This window comes from Pristis pectinata, chromosome 5, assembly GCF_009764475.1.
Source record: "Pristis pectinata isolate sPriPec2 chromosome 5, sPriPec2.1.pri, whole genome shotgun sequence".
NCBI classification, from domain to species: Eukaryota; Metazoa; Chordata; class Chondrichthyes; order Rhinopristiformes; family Pristidae; genus Pristis; species Pristis pectinata.
Window position 1 is genome coordinate 41,832,392 of NC_067409.1, and position 25,258 is coordinate 41,857,649.

At 41.9% G+C, this 25,258-nt stretch overlaps 1 protein-coding gene across 1 annotated transcript in view; it reads right to left on the reverse strand.

The window, feature by feature from the left end:
* Window positions 1–2,325: 2,325 nt before the first annotated feature.
* Window positions 2,326–25,258, reverse strand: part of kcnh8 (potassium voltage-gated channel, subfamily H (eag-related), member 8) — a 288,746-nt gene continuing 265,813 nt past the window's right edge. The window contains exons 14-16 of the mRNA XM_052016213.1: window positions 20,365–20,471; window positions 18,539–18,618; window positions 2,326–3,033 (exon numbers count right to left, since the gene is read on the reverse strand). Of these exons, the coding sequence (XP_051872173.1) occupies window positions 2,326–3,033; window positions 18,539–18,618; window positions 20,365–20,471 (895 nt within the window). The remainder of the gene's footprint in view (window positions 3,034–18,538; window positions 18,619–20,364; window positions 20,472–25,258) is intronic.

The window sequence follows — 25,258 nt, forward strand, 5'->3', positions numbered from 1 at the left end:
GAGACTGCAGATGCTGGAACCTGGAGCGAGGAACAAGATGCAAGAAGAACTCAGCAGGTCAAACAGCATCTGTGGAAGGAAAGGAATTGATGTTTTAGATTGAAACTGGGTTGCTTGACCACAGATGCTGCTTGACCCACTGAGTTCTTCCAGCATCTTGTTCCCCTCATCTGAAGATGTTTTAGTTGGCATCACCCCAGATGCCCCTTTGTCCTGAATCTTATACTAGAGAAATTAATTTCCCTCCATCTGTTGTATCTCCTCATTAAATCATCATAATCCCCTCCATTTATCATCCTCAATCTTCCAGACAATTTAAGCCTTTGTATATGCAATTTGTCCCAACAAGTTAGCCCTTTTATTCCTGGTATCCTTCCAGTGATTCTGCGCTACACCACCTCCAATGACAATTGAGATACAATGGCTAACTGCTTTGTGGTGTCAAACTGGAGCTTTATATAATGGCAACAAAGTATTAACCCCTTTGTGCTTCAGAATTATTGAGATAAAGGCAAACCTTCCATCAGCCTTTTAAATTACTTTTTGTACTTGTCAACTAGTTGTTAGTGATTTCAATAGCTGGATTCTTAAATGTCTTCACACTCTTTTTTGGAGAAAATATTCTGATCTATGATTTTTTAGTCCAAAGTAGATAAGAAGCAGAAAATAGTGGAAGGGTAGAATGATTAAAGGGGGAAGTTTATTGCAGATATGAAGGGAGAATAATTAAGGTATATGGTAAGTATACAGTATATTGTTTTGTCAACCCTGGTGAAGTCAGTAACCCTTCTCATTAAACAGGAATGTAGGCAATAGGTAACACAGGTAACATTGGCTAGTTGTCAGAATATAACAATGATTTTCTAGCAACAATTTCACATGATTCCTTCCCAGGTGCTTGGGATGCATGTCTTGTCCCTGACCACCTATTTTCAGAAATGATCCACTTTGTTGGCTATATATTTTGCTGACTGGAATTTGGTTCTCTGAATTGTCAGTTTGGTATTTTCCCCAACCAGGAGTTCTCTGCTGCAAAGAAACTTAATAACCCTGTTGAGAAAGGTGGCCCACTTCTTCTTAGAGGATGAAAGAGAACGTGAATGTAATTTAAGGTAGGTACTTCCACATATGCCTCCTCTGCTGAATGGGTTTCCAGTGGGCTGCTGAAAAAGCCACTGGATCTGCGCTAATCATTAATTTTTTAAAAAATCTTCGATTGGCACATCATGCTAGAGTCCAAACCATTTGTGCAAGACCTCATACGAAGTTATCAAGTTCTTTTTATTAAATTGTAAGAATCCAAAAGAACATGAAATACCTTTAAAGTTAATGAGTCTTTCTATATTATTGCACCTATTTCTGGGATTACATGATTTGTTTTTGACATTCCCTACAATAATTTATTGAAATATAAATAATAAATATCATTCTCAATTAGTTTTTAGTTATTATAATTGATCACTGCAGATACATTCATATTTGATAGCATGCAATCCATTCTAAATAATCTAGTCTTACTTATTGTTTTAACTACAGTGCCTTAGATAATCTTTTGCCCAATTATTTCCGAGCTAACATCATAAATAGGATTTCTGTAATGCATTTTCGCTTCAAGCTTTGCCACAAAAAGTTTGTCATTATAAACATCTGACATAAATACAGTTTCCATACCAAATGTATAAAAATAGTCATTTTTTGATAAATAATTGAACAAATTGATTTACATGATACAATGTGCAGCAGCTAACCTTCTGCTACCAGCTGCAGTTGACTGATTGTCTAGGAGACAGCATGCAGTGATAATTGTCCCTGTGCCTCAGCAGCGCAGAAAAATGAACCAGCAGGACAGCCGACCTCCCAGAGTAAACCATCCAATTCATATCCATCTGGGATATTTCAGCAGAGGTTTTAAACAAAACCCTTTGCTTTGTGGAAGAATTACCTCTACCACAAAGGCCATTTGTATTCCTTTGCCCTTGATTTCCAGCTGTCCTTAGTCTGCAAGGGTCTCAGATCACCCTAGGAGTTTGCAGGCCAGGCAAGCAAATGAGTTTTGGGTTCAGAAGGTTATGGATTCATAAGCATGCTCCTAAAAACTGTTTTCTCACTGTTTCTCCAGTGAAGATTGATCTGTTATATTTTTATCAGTTTATTTCATATAAAGTTCAATTTCCAGCATTGCCCTGAAGTTATATTCTGTGGTTATTACCTCTGCAAAATCAGCGGAATGCAAAAGAATAAAGCACTGATGCAATAGTAATGTAATTATAACTGGCAGCTGTAGGCCATGTCTTTCAGTGCTTGCTTATCAATTCATCATTATTTTTAGACGTCAATGGCACTGTCATCCTTAAATTTGTGTGTTCCTGTCACAACTTCTACATGGGAAGTTGCCACATTTGATAATGAGATCCCGATCATCCCCTCAAGTTCCCAGGATTCTGGTGAATTTCCAAGGTCTGATGAACTGACCGGGCCCAGGTTGGAGACGCTGCTTTCTTGAGACTTACATGGAAACACCAGTGGGTTTGATCTTTCCGGAGACGAACTTGCTGAAGATGAAAGTGTTACAGAAATGGACTGAAGAGGGGTTAGCGTGGCATCAGAATATGGAGATACACATCTTACAGGTGGCAGGCTATCACCCTGGGGAGAGTAGCACTGGTGTGAATGGGCTGGTGTAGACAAGGTGCAGTGGTGATCATTTTCCATTGTCCTGTGTGAAATCATTCCTATTCCTTGAGTATTGCAGCATTGTTCACCTGGGTCCAAAGACCACCTAGCTGGTGTGCTTGTGCTCTGTGATGGGTTTGCCACCGTGCAAGATGCTGTCCCTCCCTGCATGTGAAAACAAGGCTGATGTGATGTCCAATCCCTTCTTGTTTTCAAGTTGTCCACTGAAGAAGTCAGCTGAGCACCATGAACAGGCCAGAAAGGTGTGTTGTTTTGTGCTGCCAAGAGGCCTTCCAAGAGATGCATGACACTGTGTAGGTCCTTGCCTAATTGGGACACTTCTTGAGTTAGGTTACTCATCTGTTTAAAAAAAAAGTGAAACACCATATCAGTATATTTCCCCACATAATGTCAATCAAATTGGAAAGAAACATAAATTATTTACTGATTTTTCTTGTTATTGCATGCAACTGCAACTCCAGTCTTCACACTTTTTGACAATTTTGACCAAGTTTCTGTGCTCTGCTGAGGGTAGAGATGCCCTTGAGGTTAATTAGACATGTGTACATATATTAAGAAGTTTGCAGACACATAAGTTATCTGCAGCCCATCTCTGTGCTGTGCTATGTGAAATCTTTACTACCTTTGGAAAAAGAACTAGTTTTGATAAGTGATGCACAGGCTTTGTTCCATGGATTGTCATAGGTTCATAACTGGAAGTGATCACATAAATTTGGATAACAGCAGGAGTGACGTCAGAACAGCTTCATGTATATATTATTTTGACAGCTTTTTATGAGGAAAGTTTTTCAAGGGATATGGATCAAAGGCTGGTAAATGGAACCATGATCTAGATGAATGATTTGCACCTATACACCACTTTTCACAGTATCACGGCATTTCTAAGTTCTTTATAGCTAATGAAGTAGTTTGGAAGTGTAGCAGGAGGTCCTATGCAGGAAAAGCAACAGCCAATTTGTGCACGGCAAGCTCCCACAAACAGGAATGTGACAATGACTAGAAAATCTGTTTTAGAGATTTTAATTGAATGACAAATGTTAGGAACGCTATACCTTTCTTCAAAATAAAAATATGGATCCTCTTAAATTCACCTAAGAGGTAAACAAAACCTTAATTTAATATCTGATCTGAAAAAGACCACCTTTAAGAAACCATCCCTGAGAATGTGCACTCACTCAATGGTGGCTCTGAAGTGTCAGCTTAAAAGTTTGAGTTCAAGTCCGTGAGGTGGCCCTTGAACTGGTTCAGCGGGGGACAGGGGCAGGGGGGAGTGAAAAACATCTATTTTTTTCATTCACAGAAACACAGTTCCCAATCTACCTGTATGAATAGTCTCTAATAGAATGTTTTATCAACACTGTGAAATTAATACTTAGAATTATCTCTTTTGGAAAAAAAAGGTAAAAGACATAGTTTCATTGTTATGAATCAACCTCAGCATTGTATTTTTCCTCCTTTCTTTGACATCAAACAATTATTTAAGGTGGACAGGACTCTTGACAGATCGAAAATAAGGCAGCTAACTTAATCTGTGACCAGGAATTCTGGAAGACTAGGTAGAACAAGTCATATGATCGTATATTACAGAAGGAGGCTTATTGTAGCTGGATAAGCTCTTTGAGTGAGTTGTCCAAATACTTGCTGCCCATCTCCCTGCAAATTTCTCCTTTTTAAGAATGTGCCAAAATTGCTTTTAAATTTACTGTTGAATCTGGTTTCTAACTTTTCAGCTCGATCATAATCATTTGAGCCTTGAGTGTTTTTTGCAAGCCCAGCAAGCAAACCAATTGAAACCCCGGCTTCGCTAACCAGCCCTAGTATTCCCCATCGCTGATAACCCTACTGCTGAACCGCTCCTTCGCTGCCCACAGCAAACCTCTATCACTGATCTCCCGACCATCATTATCAGTGGCATCCCGAAAGTCATCAACCATAACTCCTTAAACACAACTTCTTCAAACCTGATCGCTGCCTCCTTCCCAATCTCATATTTTCCCTAGCCCTCAGATAATATTCAACCTGCCATCATAATCTCAGGAGTTTCCCAGACTCTCAGTAGCCATACTCCCCCACCGATACTCTATCCCCAACAGGTCATGAACCTACCTGCTCCTGGGTTGTAGTCATTTTTGGAGAATTCTCTCCCCATACGGGCACAGAAAATTGTTTAAACCCATTTGGTGTTCATAAAATCAGTTTTGTGTACTTCCCAATCACATTATTCCCCATTGCCCTTCGCCAGTGACCCAGGTTCAATTCTGGCCACTGTCCGTAAGGAGTTTGTACGTTCTCCCTCTGTCTGCGTGGGTTTCCTCTGGGTGTTCTGGTTTCCCCCCACGTTCCAAAGAGGTACAGGTTAGGAAGCTGCGGGCATGCTACGTTGGCACCGGAAGCATGGCAACACTTGTGGGCTAACCCCAGAACACTCTACGCAAAAGGTGCATTTCACTGTGGGTTTCAATGTACATGTCACTAATAAAGGTACGTTATCTTATATTTCTGATCTAAGGCACAATTGCACCTTACTGTCTGTTAACTAGTCAAGGATATCAGAAATAAAAATAGAAATATTCAACAGATCAGACAATATCTGTTGGGACAGCAATAGTGTTGTTCTTTGATTGATGACTTTTTGCCAGGGGATGCTCTAATGGAAGGTTTCTCTCGCCACAGATGCTGCTTGACCTGCTGACTACTTCCATTTTCTTTTCTCCACTGCAAACCCATTTCATATATTTCATATTTTCTTATGACATAGGAAACGTTTCAGACCCTTGGGTCCAGGCCAGCTCTCAGAGCATTCACATCAATCCCCTTGCCCCACTTATTTCCTTATAATCTATTCCCTCTCACATGCCCATTAATTCCTCCCTGATTCTCCTACCATCCACCTGCACAAGGGCTACTTTGCAGTTGTCAATTATCCTACTAACAGCACATCTTTGGGAAAAGGGAGGAAACTGGAGTACCAAGAACAAACTCCCATCACAGGGAGAATGTGCATATTATAATAAGACAGCACTTTTGTTTTGGTGATGCCAGATTTGAAGTGAGTGCCACACCCAAAGCACATTTAGAGCACTGAGCAAAGGTGAAATACAATCCCTTCTGATTAAAAATGACCTGTGACCCTTCTGTCCTTTCAAACTACAGCTGCAGCTCCAAAGTTCTTAAAGGTGTTGAACATCCCAAAACTAAAGCCCATCTTATCCATATTTGAACCCCACCTTCTGCAGCATCCACAGTCCTGATATTGCTCTGGTAAAAGTCACCAAACACATGCGCTACCTCATGCTGTCCACCTTGACCTCCCGCAGCTTGTGCTGAGATTGACCACACTATCCTCCTCCCGATTCCTCTCCACTATCGTCCAACTGCTTTTGCCTGGTTCCCTTCACACCTATCCAATCTGAGCCAAGGAATGCCATTATTGGTTTCTTCCCCATGCCCACATTGTTACTTTTGGTGTTTCCAAAGAGCTATCATTCCCTACCACATTTTGGATGGCAGTAACATCAGCTGAAAGCACCTTGTCCATTTCCACATGCATGTTGATGACACCCAGCTTTATATCACCTCCACCTCTTTTGACCCCTTCACTGTCTCTAAATTTCTGACTGTTTGATATTCAATACTAGATGAGCATAAATTTCCATCAGATAAATATTGGGAAGACCGAAATTATCATGCTTGAATGCAGAACATCGAGCAGTACAGTACAGGAACAGGCCCTTTGGCCCACAATGTCTGTGCTGAACACTATGCCGAGTTAAACAAAATCTCTCTGCCTGCACATGATCCATAGCCCTCCATTCCTTGCATATTCATGTGTCCATCTATCATCCTCTTAAACACCGTTCTTTTATCCCTTTCCACCACTACCACTGGCAGCCTGTTCCAGGCACCTACCACTCTCTGTGTAAAAAAACTTGCCCCGCACATCTCCTTTAAACTCATCCCCTCTCATCTTAAATGCATGTCCTCTAGTACTTGACATTTCTACCCTGGGAAAAAGCTTCTGACTGCTTACCCTATCTATGCCTCTCATAATTTTATAACTTTCTATCAGGCCTCAGCCTCTGATGCTCCAGAGTAAACAACCTCTCCTTACGGCTCATACCCTCTTATTGAGGCAGCATCCTGGTAAACCTTTTCTGCATCCTTTCCAAAGCTTCCACATCCTTCTTGTAAAGGGGTGACAGAACTGCACACTATATTCCAGGTGCAGCCTAACCAAAGTTTAATATAGCTGCAACATAACTTCCTCATTCTTATATTCAAGGCCCCAGTCAATGAAGGCAAGCATGCCACATGCCTTCTTTACCACCCCATCTACTTGCGTGGCCACTTTCAGTGACCTATGGACTCGGACCCCAAGATCCCTCTGCACATCATCTCTGATCGATTGATATCATACAATTTGTGTCCTTGCCATCAACTCTATTACCCTCCCTGGTAACCATCCAGAATGAAACCAGAATGTTTGCGACCTTGATGTCATACTCATTGCCAAAATTTGAACCTTTATCCTCACTATCAAAACCTTCTGTTTCTAACTCCAAATATGATTTCAACCTTGCCTCAGCTCATACACTGCTGAAATTCTCATCCTAAATTAAAAACAGAAAATGCTGGGAATACTCAGCAGGTTGGGCAACATCTATGGAAAGAGAATCAGAGTTATCGTTTCAGGGGAAGATCCTTCGTCAGAATAGCTCTTTCTACGCCAGGCTGGGAAAAGAGGAAATACAGAGTGCTGAATCACTTTTTCTTGATATTCAGTTGCATCATTGAATCTTCAACCATTAGTATCCCAAGAGGTTACAACTGACCAGAAACCTAACTGGGTCAGCTATAAGGGCAGGTTTCTTCTGTGGCAATTGACTTGATTCACCTCCTGACTCCTCAAGGTCTCTTCACTACATACAAATCAGAAATCAGGAGTGTGACTGAACATTCTCCACACCAACAACTCAAAAAAGCTCAACTAACATTTTAGGATTTAGTTCATCATTTTCTTTCTGCAAGCAATGCCACAGAAGATTAGCAGATTTATGTGATGAATGGTAATGACAGATTAACTAATCTACCAAGTGACAAGATGTAGACAAGAAACCGAATGGATTTATATCCACGGAAAACTTAAAATGGAGTGGAATTAATACTAGGTTTGATTTGTTGCCTTGTGCAAACAGAGGTTTGATTGTCTGTTTGTGTCTTTTCTCTGTAAATTAACATCACTTTTTAGTTGTGATTGGGTGTCCTTCAAACATGGGAGGTAAGCTGCCACCTTTAATCACCCCAATGACTTGGAGTTCATTGGATCAGATCATGCTGGACCAGGATTGCTCTCTATGGTCCCCTCATGCAGACATTTACCTCAGTCAGAGATGGAGGGCTGACCTTGCTGGCCCCCTGCATCCCAGTGTCAGTTGCCAGGTACAAACGGTAGCCAAGCCTCTGTTGATGAAGTGCAATGGCTCCACCCCTTGAATACTGTTGACAAATTTTGACACAAGGTAAATCTGGTCACAGAACTTTACCTTCCATCAAAGTTGCCACTGCATTCCCATTGAACTCAATAGGCTCTCAGATCCTGCACTTGGCCTGACCTGATGCTCCACCATTTGGCTGGGAATTCAGAGCCTTTGCACATAATTCCAAAACATAATGTAGTTGGAATGGCAGAAAACCAGCAGCTCCATTTGGAGCTACCAGCCACAACCTGCAAGGCAGCAAGTTCAGTCTGGCCTCTTCAGGTGGAGGAGGCGTTTTTACTGCTGGTGATGGACAGCATGATACCAAGATGGCAAGCCACACCATCATGTGTTTCAGAAACTGCTATAGATATCCTTGTGCAGCAAGTGAGGACTAGTAATAAACTCTCCTTCCCTTCAATGGGGTGACAGGTGCCCCATCCAATTATCGAGCAGCTGAGAAGACTGGGCAGGCAGATTGTGAAAAAATATGTTCTTCCTGTCCATCTACAGTGAGGAAGAAACAAAATAACTTTCCAGTGATTGCCAACAAAAGACTTCCCTTCTTTTTATCTTTTACCCAGCACTGGTCCTTAGCTTGAGCACTAAAAATCCTTTTCTCCCTTTTAACAAGCCTTTCTGACAATCATACCTCTACCGCTTTTTCTATCTGCTCAGTCACTTAACACCTGCCCCTATAAGTTTATCCTTCCTGCCCCCACTTGCTGCTTGTGTACTAACCAAAGTTGCCTCATTCCACACCCCAACTATATTAGGACTTAGTTCATGCAGTTATACTGCAATGAATGATGAGCCCTGAAGATGCACCATCACTTCATCAACCACAAACATCAAAATTACATCCTGAGCAGTGCATGGAATTAATTAGAGAGCTTTGCACAGGATCATTTGCAAGTGAGCTGCAGTGTGTATATAGGGCAGCTCGGGAAGCAACTCACTGGAGAAAGCAAAGACACAGGCTTTAATGATGCAAGCTTTAAAGGGAAAATGCATTCCAGACACCATCAAGTGCTGAACATACAGAAGCATCTGCAATACATAAAAGATGATGGTCAATTTGACTAATAACATGAATGATTCAGGTGCCTGATGTCAGCATTGTAAAGTCAGCACAAAACATCAGGGCATTTCAATGGTAACTACAGATGATTACCCCTTGCAGGAATCTGTGGTTTCTGCTGCATGCAATAATCTGAATACTAATCAGTGGACTTTTGTAAAGTCTCTACAAGGTGTCGTTCCATACACTGTGGCATGTGTGAAAAGCTACTCTGAGACATTCATGGTTGGCACCTTGCAGGCACTCAGGGCTGAGAGAACTCGGTTGTTCAACAAAGTGGAAATTGAACATTGAATTCTCCCGCTTTAAGTAATCCCTACCCTTACCACCTCACCCCCCCCCCCCAACATGCTTCTTCTCTTCTTCCCTTTCCTAGCCTCCCTCTTTTTTCTACCCCCTCTTTTTTCCTTTCTCTCCTTACCTTTGACCCATCCCCTGGCAATCTGTTCTCCCCTCCTCCCCCGCACCTGCCTACCACTGCTCTGCTTTTCCCTCCTATATATTGGGCTTCTCCTTTCCTATCTTCAATCTTGAAGAAGGGTCCTGACCCGAAATGTTGACTGCCTGCTTTTCTTCACGGAGGCTGCCTGGCCTGCTGAGTTCCTCCAGCATCATAGTGTTTTTCATAAAGTGGAAGTCCTCTTCCACTTAACTGACTTTTGCTTTTGCATTGATTTCCCTAATCATCTGGTCCTTCTTCAGAAGGTCAGAGGCCAAGGGATCCGAGGAAGCTTGGCTGTGTGGATTAGGAATTGGCTTGCATGTAGAAAGCAGAGGGTTGTGGTGGAAGGAGTGCCCTCAGATTGGAAGGCAGTGACTAGTGGTGTCCCGCAGGGATCGGTTCTGGGACCTCTACTTTTTGTGATATTTATAGATGACTTAGATGAGGGTGTGGAGGGCTGGGTTAGTAAGTTTGTGGACGACACTAAGATAGGCGGTGTTGTGGATAGTGTGGAGGGCTGTCGGAGCTTACAGAGGGATATTGATAGGATGCAGAGCTGGGCTGACAAGTGGCAGATGGAGTTCAATCCGGAGAAGTGTGAGGTGATACACTTTGGAAGGACAAACTCCAGGGCAGAGTACTGGGTAAATGGCAAGGTACTTGGCAGTGTGGAGGAGCAGAGGGATCTGGGGGTTCATATTCACAGTTCATTGAAAGTTGCCTCACAGGTGGAAAGAGCAGTTAAGAAGGCCAATGGGATGTTGGCTTTCATAAATCGCGGGATTGAGCTTAAGAGCCACGAGGTGATGACGCAGCTTTACAAAACTCTAGTTAGGCCACACTTAGAGTACTGTGTTCAGTGCTGGTTGCCTCATTATAGGAAGGATGTGGAGGCGTTGGAGAGGGTGCAGAGGAGATTTACCAGAATGCTGCCTGGATTAGAGAGTATTGAATATGAGGAGAGGCTTAAGGTGCTGGGGCTTTATTCACTGGAAAGGAGGAGGATGAGAGGAGACATGTTAAAGGTATATAAAATACTGAGAGGAATAGATAGAGTATACAGTCAGTGCCTCCTTCCCAGGGTACCAGTGCTCAAGACGAGAGGGCATGGCTTGAAGGTTATGGGTGGGAGGTTCAGGGGAGATGTCAGGGGGAGGTTTTTCACCCAGAGAGTGGTTGGTGCATGGAATGCACTGCCTGGGGTGGTGGTGGAGGCAGATACATTGGACAGGTTCAAGAGCTTGTTGGATAGGCATATGGAGGAGTGTGGGATGGGGGGATATGCGGGAGGAAGGGGTTAGGTAGTGTGAGGGTGGTTTGATGGACGGCACAACATGGTGGGCCGAAGGGCCTGTTTTGTGCTGTATGGTTCTATGGTTCTATGGTTCTTCCCAATTTTACCACATGTTTAGGAAAGTAATCCCATGAGTATCACCTTAATATCCAACCTTAATATATAACCTTGTCTTTAAGCTGTGTTTCTATACTCTGATTTTAAAGAGAGCAGAATGTAGGACATTTATAATGTAAATCAAGCCCAAATCCATTCGGTACCCAGCTTGACTAATGTTGATTAGGTATTGGAGCTTATATCTGACAGGTCCATATATGAGTACCCTGATGACTTGTGTACTTTGCACAATTTAAAACATTTAGGTCAACAAAAGCAAATTTGAGTACTCAAATGGTTCTTGCAATGCAAAGCAAAGTAACTTAACTCTGTGTTCTTTCACATTTTATCCCTTAATTTACCAAATTGTTCCAAAAGAGAAGTGCTCAAATCTCTGATAACTTATCACAAAAACAAATACATTTGGAAGGAAATGAAAAAGGCATGCAAACAAAAAATACAACTTGGAATTTTTCATATGACTTTGCAAATCCTTTGGAAATGTGCCCTTTAGTTTCCATCTGTTAAGTGTACAGCTGGAGCAAGGAGACCTGTGGAGCAACTTCTGCTTCAGATAATTTATCAAATTTATACAACAATATAAACTATACAACAATCATCCTTCACAGTTTTGTTTTACTGTTCGGAGAACACAGAATTCAGCATGCAAGTTACCTCTTTATGTGAATTCAATACATATGCAGCACACGAGTGCAACATTTATGAGTTCAGAATATCAAAGTGCAAATTCCAGCAATTTTGATGAAAAGGTACAGTCGAATGCATCAATATATCTATGTCTTGGGGTGAAGTGACAGAGCTCATTTCTCTTTCACTCCTGAGGCCTTGGTTTCAGATGAATCCGAGACTAATGGTACATTTCCTCACTTTGCTTCTGGTAAAGGTCTCACATTGGTGCACTTTTGTTAGGTAGAGGGGAAATTTCAGGATTCATGGCAATCAGGTGAACAGAGCTATTCCCTCTCAGTTCTTCAGAAGGATTCGTAAAATTAAGGAGATTTCCATTTACCTAATTAAACATTTGAGGGATCCATATTTAAAACCATACAGTCCTGACTCACACATCAAAATATGAAAAATATCAGAATGTCTGGCATTCAGAGGATTAAGATGGAAACCCGTTATTGACCTTTGTCAGATTTAACCTAAAAGCAAAGTAACAGTGATTACTCAAATTGCCACATTAATTTCAAAATTTTCTGCTTATTTATTAAATAATTAATGTCATACTATATTTGAATTGCCAGTTATACAGTGTCAGATAAGGAAATTCTCCAGCTGTGATGCTTGAACATAAGGCCAAATGAACCAGAAAGCTACCCTACTAATACATTTAATGTCTTTAACCCACTCAGCAACTACAAGTGCAAAGCGGTAACATGAGCTCACAGACAGTGCATCACACGTAATTACACCGTGCTTACAGAAAGCGTTTACCATGGACACTGCCATGCTGGAGCATTATATAATAATCAGCATTTTGCATTAGTTTTGAAACCATGAGAGTTTTAGGTATAAAGGTGGCTGTGCAAACAGTGCATCTGCAATGTAGATTATCCATGTAAAATCTAGATAGTTAGCATGTATGGAGCAACACACAAAATGCTGGAGGAACTCAATGGGTCAGGCTGCATCTATGCAGGGAAATGAACAGTTGATGTTTCAGGCCAAGGCCTTTTGTGGTATGGGCCAGGTTATGCTGCTCACTAGCCATTGGTTCTGCTGAGAGAGGTCAACCTGCTGCAATGCCTGGGTCACCTTGTTTTTGACTTCCATGTTTGGGCACTGTGATGCGGACGTCAGGAATGAACTGGAGTTCAGACTCTGGGGAATCTGATCTCCTGCTCCTCTGCTGGACTCAGCACAGAGTCTGGGGGCAGAACTCAGACATTCCAAACTGAACAGCTGGATGCACTTTGCAACCAGCTCCTTAGCTTTATGGTTGCTATGGTTAGCATACGAAGCATGACCCTATTCATTTGAATGGTGCCATCACCTGGATTGAAAAAAAAGCTCAGGTAGGTGTTTTCTTCTTCATTATTGGTAATTCGTAATTGGTGTATTATTATCACATGTGCCAAGGTACAGTGAAAAACTTTGTTTTGCATGCCATCCATACAGATCATTTCAGAATAACAGTACATCGAGGTAGAACAAGTGAAAAGCAATAACAAAATGCAGAATTTAATATTAATGCTTTTAATCAATTGTTTTCACCTGAATATATTTTCAAATAAATGTATTATTTATTTTATGTTTTATTTTATTAATTATTTAAATCTATATCACTTGTCTTTAATTGGCAGATTTTACCAGAAATAGAAACAGTTAGACTGCAGTGAGCCATTGAAAGGCATGAGGACAGTCTGGGACAAAGCCTCAGGATCGGTGTTTGTGGCTTAGTCACCATCATGGACAACTCACTTCATGAGATGGCTACAGCAGCAAGGTCTGGTGGATGCTTGAACTTCTAGAGCATTTCCCCTCTCTGCTTGTTACCTTGCTCCTATTCTTCACAATCTTTGCCTACGTGGAGGTGAAGGGCATTGAAAGCCCATTTCACTTGCATCCCTTTGGAGGCATTTCCTCCCTGTTGGGGTGGAGGGAATAGAATGTCAATGGTGGAGGGAAGTTGATGAGGATAGGAGAGGCTAAAGTGCACACAGAGTGTGAGTGGAGTCACCCTGTGTATGTATGTGTGTATGCGTGTAAGTGTCAGCATGAAAGAGCAGTATTTCACTCATCCAGGGTTCACCTTGACATCAGGTCATAATCTGACACAGCAACCTTTCTCTTCTCCATGTCTGCCACAGGGAGTGTGCCTTTAAAGACTGACGCCTTCTCTTATTGTTTTGCAGTCCATTGGCAATGACTCACTGAACTGAGTGTGGCTGTGGTCCCATCACTTGCATGTCCTGTAGTAGCAGATGTTGCTTGTTGTAAACCGTTCTATTTTCATTTTAAATATCCTTTTAGCCAATCTCATGATTTCTTGTGGGGACCTGATTATGCATTAGCGTGAATGCACAATGCCAAAAAAGGGTGAAATCCAATTTCTAGGCTGCTGCCTGAAGGCAAATTCCTTGCATACAATCTTGAGCATTGAAATTTATTTGGGAGAAATCTATTTGAGATTTATCAAAGGTTTTGAATTTTGTTCAGTATTTATGTCTGTGTGCTTAGTTAATTCAATGAAAGACTTGAATAAACTAATCAAGCACGATCCACCTTTTCTGAACCTAAATTGACTATCTCTGATTAACTTGTGTCTTTCTAAGTGTCCATTTTATAGCCCCTAAATATATCCGTATCAATAACATGATGCCAAATGTTCTAAAGTGACACTTTTATCCCTTCTTCTTTTGTGAAGACTTTTTCCACTTCATTTCTTCAACCATTAACTTCTCTTAATATTCTATAGCTTAAAATCTCCAGAGCTGGTAACTTACAGAGTGTACTTTAAAAGGGGATTTTTACTCCCAGTTAATATAAAGAGAACATAGAGGATCAACACACCCTTTTTTCCTGTCAGATCACTGGACAGCTGCCCATTTGGAGGCACACTCAAAAAAAAAGTCCACTTGGATCGAGTGGTCTGAGTTTGTTCTGTGTGAGAATGTTGGATTCACAGAGATTATAAGCACCTTTACCCAGCAACCAATGATCACAGCTATTGTGAAAGGGCAGTCTCGCAGTTCAGGCAGTGGATCTATCAGGGCAAAAATTGGGCCAATGTGAAGTTTGTGCCCAGAAATATTTTAATGTGAGCTCCGTGTCTAATGTGCAGGCAATGTGGATGCAGAAAGGAATTATTAAAATGTTTTTTTTATTTATGTATTTATCTGTAATTCCTCCCACTCCTACCTCCTGTGATTCTTTAACCCTTTTTTTCTATTTATTCTACGTTGCAGCATTATTATCTTGAGCTCATATTGTCACTATCTTCTTGATTTTTTTTCATGATTATAAAATCCTCTTATTCTTCATGCATATTGCTGGTCTTTTCTTCATACTCTTTTGATCATCCTTCTGATTTCTCTTCTGGCGACAGAAAATTTAACTCGGACAGTTGCCTAAGTGGGAAATATTGTAAGAACAGCCACTTACACACATTGGCTGCCATTCAGTTCCCCAAAGTTTTCTGCCTTATGTACTTCCGATATTTGCCACTCAGGCTAAAGCTGGATGATGTAATTGGGAGAACAGTCTTTTCAACGATTGAAGAGTGCAAGAAAATGTACCACAGTGCAGGCTCCAGGCTAGTCACAGATATTAAAAATGTTACTCATGAACACTTCCAAACAAAACCGGGCTGCTTGCTAATTTCAAGGACTGTCACGTTTGTTTTTAAATGTGTTTGTTGTACACCACAGAGTTACAAATGATTTTCTTAATTGGAGTTTTGATTCCAAGGGTAGTTTCATTATCAAATGTCACCTTCATAATAAAATCCACTGAGAGATTTGAAATCACACTTGCCATTGAAGCTTTTATTGAAGAAACTTACAGTTTACTGGCTTTACCATTTCTATTCTGCAATTTTATTCCCCTTGTCAACAATAACACAAATGTATTTTTAATGTAACTAAATTAAATGCAAGACTGAGTTCTGAATGTTATTGTGGTGCCTATTCCTGGTATCTGCTAGACATATCAATGATCATCGCTCTAGTATTGCTTCCTAGCTGAACAAACTTATGTTCCTGATCATTGTAGATGACAATAAAAAGTATGACTTGGAGTGTGAAATTTATAGTGGCACCAGTCACAGCTAAGGTAGTTCAGCAAATCTGTGTGACATGTTGATGCTAATGAAAAGGCAAAGTTGTGAAGTGAGCAGTCTGTGATTTTAATAGGACACTGCTGGAGTAGCATCTGTTATGGTTACAGAAAATAGAGCAGGGATACAATTGAAGGACTGAACATATGTTTCTTGGAGTTTTATTACAGAATAGTTATCGAGTTGAATTTTGATGTGTGGGAGCACCTGGGTTTGATTGTAGGTATGGAGTTAAAAACTGCAAAATTGACAGTGCCTTGGGCAGCTGGCTCCACTTGTTGTATTTAACTCCAGTGTGTTAGCTTGCACTGGCACAGCCAATTCAGGACAGGTGTGTCGGCAATTACCATGTGTTAATTACTCAATTAGAGTGATAATCCAATACATGTTTTGACTTTAACGCAGTGTCAATGGGATTCCAGGCTTCTGGAACTCAATAGTGAAATCAAGGCAACTACAAAGAGGTAATTTGGGGCTTGAATAGGCCAATACATACTAAATACTCAATGTTGCTTTCTTATCTGCAAGCAGGAAAGTGTATGATCATGATCTTCAACCAGAAGGTTGCATTTCAGACTTTGGAAGTTACTTTAACCAGGTTATTTGTTAACCATAGGAGCTTCTATTCTTTCAATGTGCAGCTGGTGTCCAACCATAAAAAGATGTTGGTGCAAGTGTGTGCCCAGGAATCCAGGTCCAGCCGCTGTTATACTTTCTCCCTGAAGCAGTTCAAGTACCAAATCTCTACAAATCTAGCTGACAAGGGCCCCCACTGCAATCCTCGCCTATGACAACAAGACCCACAGCAGCAAAGTGCCATGTTAACACCTGGTATATATTTCAACCAGCATCCTGAAGGTGTGCTTTAGGCATTTGGACAGATATGGATGCATCCCATGGTTCATGTCAAATCATCACCTGCCATGCTGAATGACTCCTACTGTAAATCTTTTACGAAGGGATAACAATATGAATTAATTGTGGCAAGACAGTTACAGAGTGACTGAAAACATCATTAACAGTGTTATCGACCAGTCACATCTTCTCCTCCCCACCCCTTTTTGCTTTCTGCACGGACCACTTTCTCTGTGACTCCCTGGTTCGCTCATCCCTCCCCGTCCCCCGACCTGTTGAGTTCCTCCAGCGACACGTTTTTTTGCCCCATATTCCAGCATCTGCAGTATCTTGTGTGTCCTATTCTGACAGCAATTTGTGAAACCATGACCTTTATCACCAAGGAGGATGAGGGCACCAGGTACATTGGAATACAGAGATCTGAAAGGTCCCATTTACATCATCATCTTTTCAAGTCTTGCATCGTCGTTGAGTCCAAATCCTGGGACTACCAACCCAACAGCACATTGGAATTACCTTTACCAGAAGAACTACAGTGGTTTAAGATAATGGTACAATATGACCTTCACGAGGGCACTGAGGGACTGGCAATAAACGCTGATGTAGTCAACAGTACTCATTTCCCAAAAAATGAATAAAAAAATATTGCTGCTAGTTTCTGGCATTTTGTTATTTTGGAATCTCAGTAAAAGTACCATAAAGTACCATAAAGTAACATGAAATTTGTAAATGCAGATAAATAAACCATTGATGCAATATTCAGGAAATCTCTGATGACCTTAGGTGATTGCAGTAACCTAGTAAATTATTGGGCAGAGAAGACAAGTAGTAGAATGGATAGACCGGGAAATACAGGAGCTTAGCCTCAATAGGGGAAAATATACTTATCTTATTACAAAGGATACTAGTACTGAATAAGAGATCTCCAATAACTTTGGGGGAAGATGATTGAAAACACTTACTGTTTACATTCTGCCCTCGCTTTCCTTCGACTGCGTATGTGTGAATGAATTTCACAGACGGTATCCAGATATGTGATGCATGCTGTCTGATACTACTGTGCATATCCGGGCACCTCTGTTTGTTAGCATGTCATACACAAGAGAATCTGGAAGCAAAATCCTGAACTTCATGAGAGGTATCTGACCATATTCAATAATTGGTTTTCTGATTAAATACCATTAGGTGGCACCTGTTACTAAGTGCATTTCAAATGAATTTCTGGGCCTGTGTTCCTACTGAGACATAACTTTTGCTCCATTTTGGGCATAGAAAACGAGACGTTTGGGGATACATTTGCAGTAGTTTCCACACATACCAAACACTTTGAACAAAGAAAAATAAATGAGCTTAAATATATACTTGTGCGTACAGCATACAGGCCGTCCCCAGATAATGAATGGGTTCCATTTTTGCAGATGTCCTTAAGTTGACTTTGTCCATAGTTGAAAACTACACAAAAATCACTCGATATGGTAACCATACCTCCACAGTATTGTAAAGAATGGCATCAAAAGCACATAATACTGATAGAGAACGAACAGTTACTAAAAGTGGAGAGAGAAAGGAAACTAGTTCTGCTGTTTGTAGATACAATATATGTCAAACTTTTGAATTTAGTACCATTATAGGAGCTTGGTCATATGTAGGGGGTGTCCATAAATTGAGCATTCGTAACCTAGGCACAGCCTGTAATCTGATGTGAATTCAAGAGCAATCTATATGTTTTAGCCTATCCTATTTCTTGTTGAGTCATGTTTTCTCTATTACAGCTTGAATTGACAAAAAATATTCATACCTCATCATTTAGCCTTTTGATCTGCTGTTTTGTCTCTTCAGCTTTAGCAGCCAACATTGCAGGAGTAACTTGATCAAAATCTGCAAGTGTCAAACAATTTATAAACAATCAGAATGCAAAATTTTACATTCCTGCAATCCAATGGCCCCAGGTACTAATGAGAAAATTAAGGTCAGGGATTTGAATTACTTGAAAATATCACTAACATTTTCAAAATCATTGGACCTGGAGATTCAAAATAAATAGTGAGTGGGATTTTAACCCAATCCACAAGGTGAGTAAGCAGTTAAAATCCCTGAGTGACTTAACAGCTAATTCATGACCATTTTTTGTGGATCTTGTTTTAATTTGCTCTTGTTAGCTAGTAGCTGAAGAAATTGCTTGAAACAGGTATCATCTTTCCCTATGTGTGCAGATCAGGACTGATGAGAAAAATTGGGTCTGGGTTACTGTTTTAATTCTGGACTAAGTGGGGAAAACAATCCAGCAGAAAAGAAATGGAGTATTGGAAGAGGTCATTTGAAATAGTTAGATACTTTTCATGTAGTCCAGGGAAAACCAGGATGCTCCTTCACCTCCTAAATGGTAAATTGCATTTCTCCTACTTTGCTCTTTCTCCCCATTCTCTCCTATGTGACCACCCTCATTTGTTTCCACTCCATGTGACATACCTCTTGCTCTGGTGCTAGCTGGCTGATGACCTATTGTTGACAAAACTTGCCTGTTCACTGGCTTTTTATTTTCACCTATTTTAGTGAAAATACAAAGAAGAATTTAACCCTAATCCTAATGCATGCATACAAGGCTTAGGAATTAAAGTTGCTTGGGATACGCAGTGCTGATGTTGTATTGACATTTTCCTTACTTCCCTGTCCAAATACCTTCCACACCCACTCATCTGAATCTTGTTCCTCTTAAGATTTCCCCTTAGGTAGCTAAAAAAGATCTGATATTCCATTTTTGTTCTGCAAAAATAGATTTTTTTTTAACAAATAGATACCTAGCTGGAATTGTCCTCTTTGCAGCAACACTACCTGATGTGGGTTGGAAAAGTAGGATTTCCAAAACTCATCCCATTTCTGACAATTGGCAAGTCCTAAACCTGGATTACTTAAAGTTGCTATTTATGTACCACTCACAGCAGATTCAAGGGTGAACCTTAGTAGGTAATAGTAGGGGCCGATTCTGAACCTGTCTGTGTTCAATGATGGATTATAATATAAACATGCAAATGCAGGTGAGAAGAGAATCTGGATGTTCTGTAATCAGAAAACCTGATACTGTCTGCTTGTGGAGGAGTGTAACATTCAGCTCTGAAGTGCTTCAGATTGTGCCCAGTGTTGATGGGACCTGACCCCACCAAACAACAGGAGAGAAGGGAAAAAAGCTGGCTGAAGAGTAGCAACATTGAAGACTAAAAGAAAAAAATGATTCCCAGCTGACAGCTAAAACACAGGAATGAGTGGGTGGGTAATTTTCAATTTTGGTGTAAACAAACACTAAGGTATTGGATCGGTTGCCCGTCTTATTATGCCCCATCACATTTTTCTTCTAATTGTGGAAAAGGAGTTACTGTAGGGAAAAAAAAAGTTCATTGTTCAATCAAGAGTGAAATGTTTAGAAACTGCTTTTCTACGACAAAATGTTGACACATTTAGACAGGGTTTCTTTACGTAGTCCAAATCTATTGTTAATATTGGATTGGCATAAAAACGCAACAGGAGGAATGGAGAGTAAATATGTACTATAAAACAAAATTGTATTCCAGATGTAATTGAAAATCACACTTTTCTCTGTCCACGTATGTATATAATGGAATGCATTACCTCTTGCTGTCGGAAGCCTGAATGATTCTCGTCCCATATTTTCAGTGCAGAATTCAAACCTTTGGGTCACTTTTGAGCTTTTCTCATCTTCAATGCCATCAACAATTCTGCAGAAATGAAAAACTCAATTGCATTAAAATATAATGATAAAAATGAATGATCTATGTCATTTGCAAAAAGTAGTGTTTAAAGATGTAGCTTCAGTGGTTGTACATCCATAGCAAAATGCAGTGATTTGTATCAACAGCTCACTGTTGATCTAATAGATACAGTTCACCTAGGAACGCTAAACTGCTAAACTGTGATGACATTTTCTTGTTGATTGAACCAAGAAAATCATTTCAAATTTTCATTGGTGTACTGGTGAAAGCCAAGTCATAATTAAGTGGCTACTAATGCATTATTTGACACACACAGCCCTGCTGTGCATCAGTCCAGTCTGCCCAGTATCATATTTAAGGATGAATACGTTGAGGTTTCATTAACCTTTGGAGTATGTTGCTTTAGTTAAATTGTACAGTATACGGCTTATGCTACTGAACCGTATCGTTCTTCCAAGTACTATTTCATTGCAAGAAATAACATTTGTCAGTCTCTGCTTTACAGAATGCAGGTAGCCTATATGTCACTGTGCCAGGCTGATAGTTGTTAGACTATTAATAGAGTGTTCATCTTGGCCCACAAGCACAGTGATCTGCTGCAGTTATTTGAGTGGGCATTTGGGTTTCATCCTGACAGACAGTGACATTATTTGCACCAGTTCCTACCATTCTTCACTCTAAAACCCTCCTTCAGAATGATCGATGATCTTTCCAGCAAAGTGGCTGTTAAACTTCTACATTAACTTGTTCTCCAGCATTTTTAACACAAAAGGAACAGACTGTTGTAGACTGAAGCTGAGTTTAAAATCTGGTTAAAACATTCCTGACCTTATAGAAAGAAAAGAATTTGCCTTTTCTATGTTGGCCATTCAAATACCTGCAGTGGATCACCATGCTTACACGCCGAGATAAGAACTGTATTAATAGCCTGGAGGCAGAGACCGACAAATGATCTGTATGTAGAGGGGGCGACCTGATAGAAGTATATAAAATTATGAGAGGCATAGATAGGGTAGACAGTTAGTATCTTTTACCCAGGTGGAAAGGTCGTATATTAGAGGGCATAGTTTTAATGTGAGGGGGGAAAAGTTAAAGGAGATGTGCAAGGCAAGTTTTTTACACAGAGGATGGTAGGTGCCTGAACCTGCTGCTAGGGGAGGTGGTAGAAGCAGATTCATGAAGATACATTTAGACAGATACATGAACAGGCAGGGGATGGAGGGATATGGACCACATGCAGACAGCTGGGATTCATCCAGATTGGCATCATGGTCGGCACAAAATGGTGGTCGAAGGGCCTGTTAATATGCTGCCCTATTCTATGTTCTATGCTGTATGTACTGAAGCATTTTACAACAAATTAATTAATCTAAAAAATTTTACATAAGAACATAAGAAATAAGAACATAAGAAGGAAATGCAAGGAAATGCAGCAACTAATAGTAGAAAGTAAGATCCAACAACAGAAATTCGGTAGATAGGCAATTAATGTATTTTAATTATGTTGATCGAGGCAGGAAAGAGGTTGTCAGTTAAGGGAGGAAAGGCTCCCTATGTGCATGCCATTATGTCAGCCTCAAACACATACTCAAATCTTGGTTTGGGGAATGAACTTTGAATCTTACTGCCAATAAGCCAAAAAATAATTTTTCATGCAGGGCTCAGGACCTCAGTCTTTACAGAGGGCTATTCATCTAGGTGATCTGTGGCTAAATCAGATGTCCATGCATCACTGAACAGATATAAATCCATATTTCTCCACAGATATACCTTAAATTATTGCATGAATTTTGATGTGGACCTATCAAATTGCATTGTGGACAAGCCACAATAAGTTCCAATTCTTGGGGCAGGTAATTGGAGGAAATATCAAGTTGGTGCATGACCTGCAGGTCTTTGACCCTGAACTTGGCTGGCTAACTCCAATTCACTCCTGTGCTTCACTTCTCCAAGTGCTCCCTCCTTCTACTCACCAACTGACTCCACAGCGGACATGTATGTGCTGATACCTGCCACTAAAGAAGATTTTAGATATTAAAGGAATAAGGGGATCTGCGGTGCTGAGGTAAAAGATCAACTAAGAACTTATTGAATGGTGCAGCAGACATGAGGACTGAATAGTCCACCCCTTCTTCTATTTCTTATAATCTTATGAGAGGGTACCCTGAGGTACCACATTGGGCCAGATCCTCCAAAAACTTACTGGGAGTTACCGTTGAAACTACTTGTCCTTATGACCTTCCCAATGCAGAGCTAACTGACTAGCCACAGGAAGCACTTGCAGCTGACCTGCCCTGCACCATTTACCCAGGGATCCTGCTAACCAATGAATACCCCACACAGTTTACCAGGCCAGTGGTTTATTCCAGGCCGTGGATATCCTCCACTATCAGTGATCCAGACAGCACTGACAAGGAACATGCACCTGGTCTGGTCAATAGCAGGAGATACATCTATACCTCAGGACATTTTGCTTGAACAAATGAAAGCGCTGAGAAAGATTGATTCATTACTGAGTTCTCTCAGAAAAGTAAGCAAAGTAATTTAGCCTCTTCAGCACTTCCAACTCTCTCAATATCCACCTTCGTAATTGACAATCATTTCCTGGTCTTCTGGCTACCCAGCCCCTTCCCAGTCTCCTTCCATGCTCTTTATCACCAATCATTTTATCCGGCACCAATAAAACTTCTGTGGAATTCAGGGGAAGACCAGTCACCTATGGTTGAAATGGGCCTGCACTGTGGAAAGCCTTACCAATGAGCAACAGGTCACCCGTTGGGAGATTGCCCCGGTCCACCCCCCCCCCCCCCCCACCCCAGGAGCACTCTGGCAGCAATAATGTGCTTCCAATGGTGAGAAACCAATGAGCTCAGGAACCTCACCAGTTGTTGGAAGGGACATCTCAATATTATTAGGCTACCTCTTCACCTTGTGTACATGTAACAACATATTTAAGAAAACTTGTGTCCCTCGATGCAGAGATTACATAAAATGTGCAGCGCTGCTTTGCTGGCTTGTGTATGAAGGTGGAACAAGAGGAAGAAAGAGGGGAAGAAGTGCTCATTTTCCCACAGAATCTATTGCTTCTATGCCTTTGGTGAGGGAACCCGTATTTCACAATGACACAGGAAGAGGCTATTGGAGCATCAAGTCTATCCTGGCTGTCAGAGTAGATCCATTACTTCCATCCCTCCACATATCTCTGCAACCTATTCTCTCTCACTTACCCACAGGTGCACAATTTATAGTCTCCAACTGCTACTCACCCACACGATGGGGGTGGGCGATTTATAGTGTCCAATCAACCTTCCAGCACATCCTTGGAACATGGGATGAAACAGGAACACCCAGGGGAAGCCCAAAGCTTCAGCACTTGAGGTCAGGATTGAATCTGGGTCCCTGGATCTGTGAGGCGGCATCACTACCTGCTGCACCACCATGCCACCTTAACAACTCCTCTACCCATTCTGGTTTGCATATTTTGGAACCTCTTTTGTATGCAAGTTTCTTGCACCATTATACTGAAATAAAGAATAAGAGAAAATATGTGTTTTTTTTTATGCTGTGGCGACTCATCGTCTAGTCGGGCGAACCGGCTCGGCAGTCCGGTCGCGCGGCGTCGGAGCGACGAGGCCCAAGATGGCGGCGGGCCTCGTCTTTCCGAGCGACGGGGAGAACCCGCGCGCGGGAAAGTCCTGATGACGTAGGACTTACGTCATTGCCGGTTGTTTTGGGCGGGAACATTCTCCCTTAAAGGGCCCGCGCAAGGCGGGAAAATAAACCAGTTCTGTTTGGCAATCCTCCGAGTAGAGTCTTGTTTTATTCCGCGGTAGCAACCACTACATTGGTGACCCCGACGGTCCAAACGGCTTTTGGACCCGCGAAATGGACGACAGCGCAGCAGCCAACGCGGTGGCCCTCAAGCTGCCCACCTTTTGGTCACTTCGGCCCAGCGTCTGGTTTGACCAGGCCGAAGCGCAATTCCACCTTCGGCAGATCACCTCCGACTCCACGAAGTACTACCATGTGGTTAGCTCTCTGGACCAGGAGACAGCCGCCCAGGTTGGAGACTTCATCCAGTCGCCTCCGGAGGAAGATAAGTACCCGGCTTTCAAAGACCTTTTGATCCGGACCTTCGGCCTCTCCTGTCGTGAGCGCGCCGCCCGCCTGCTTCATCTGGATGGCCTGGGGGACAGATCCCCATCCGCCTTAATGAATGAGATGCTGGCATTGGCCGAGGGACACAAGCCATGCCTGATGTTCGAACAGGCCTTCCTCGAACAGCTCCCCGATGACATCCACTTGTTGTTAGCTGACGCCGACTTCAGCAACCCCCGTGAGGTGGCCGCCTGGGCAGATGTCCTGTGGAGGGCCAAGCGCGAGAGCGGTTCGTCCGTCAGTCAAATCACCAGGCCGCGAGCCCAACGCCTGCCTCGCCCGGCCCCAGCAACCGAGCAGCCACGCCCCAGGAACGCAGACGACGACACGGGTGACCAGCTGTGCTTCTACCATCAGAGGTGGGGTGCGGAGGCCCGTCGATGCCGCCCACCCTGCAAGTTTCAGGGAAACGCTAGGGCCAGCCGCCGCTGATGGCTACGGCGGCTGGCCGCCGACAGAGCCTCCTGTTCGTTCAGGACAAGAAATCTGGACGGCATTTCCTCGTTGATACTGGAGCGGAGGTCAGTATATTGCCCCTGACAGGCCGCGACACTCGTGACAGGCCACCAGGTCCTCTACTCAATGCCGCCAACGGTACAACGATACGGTCTTTCGGCACCCGTACGCTTCAATTA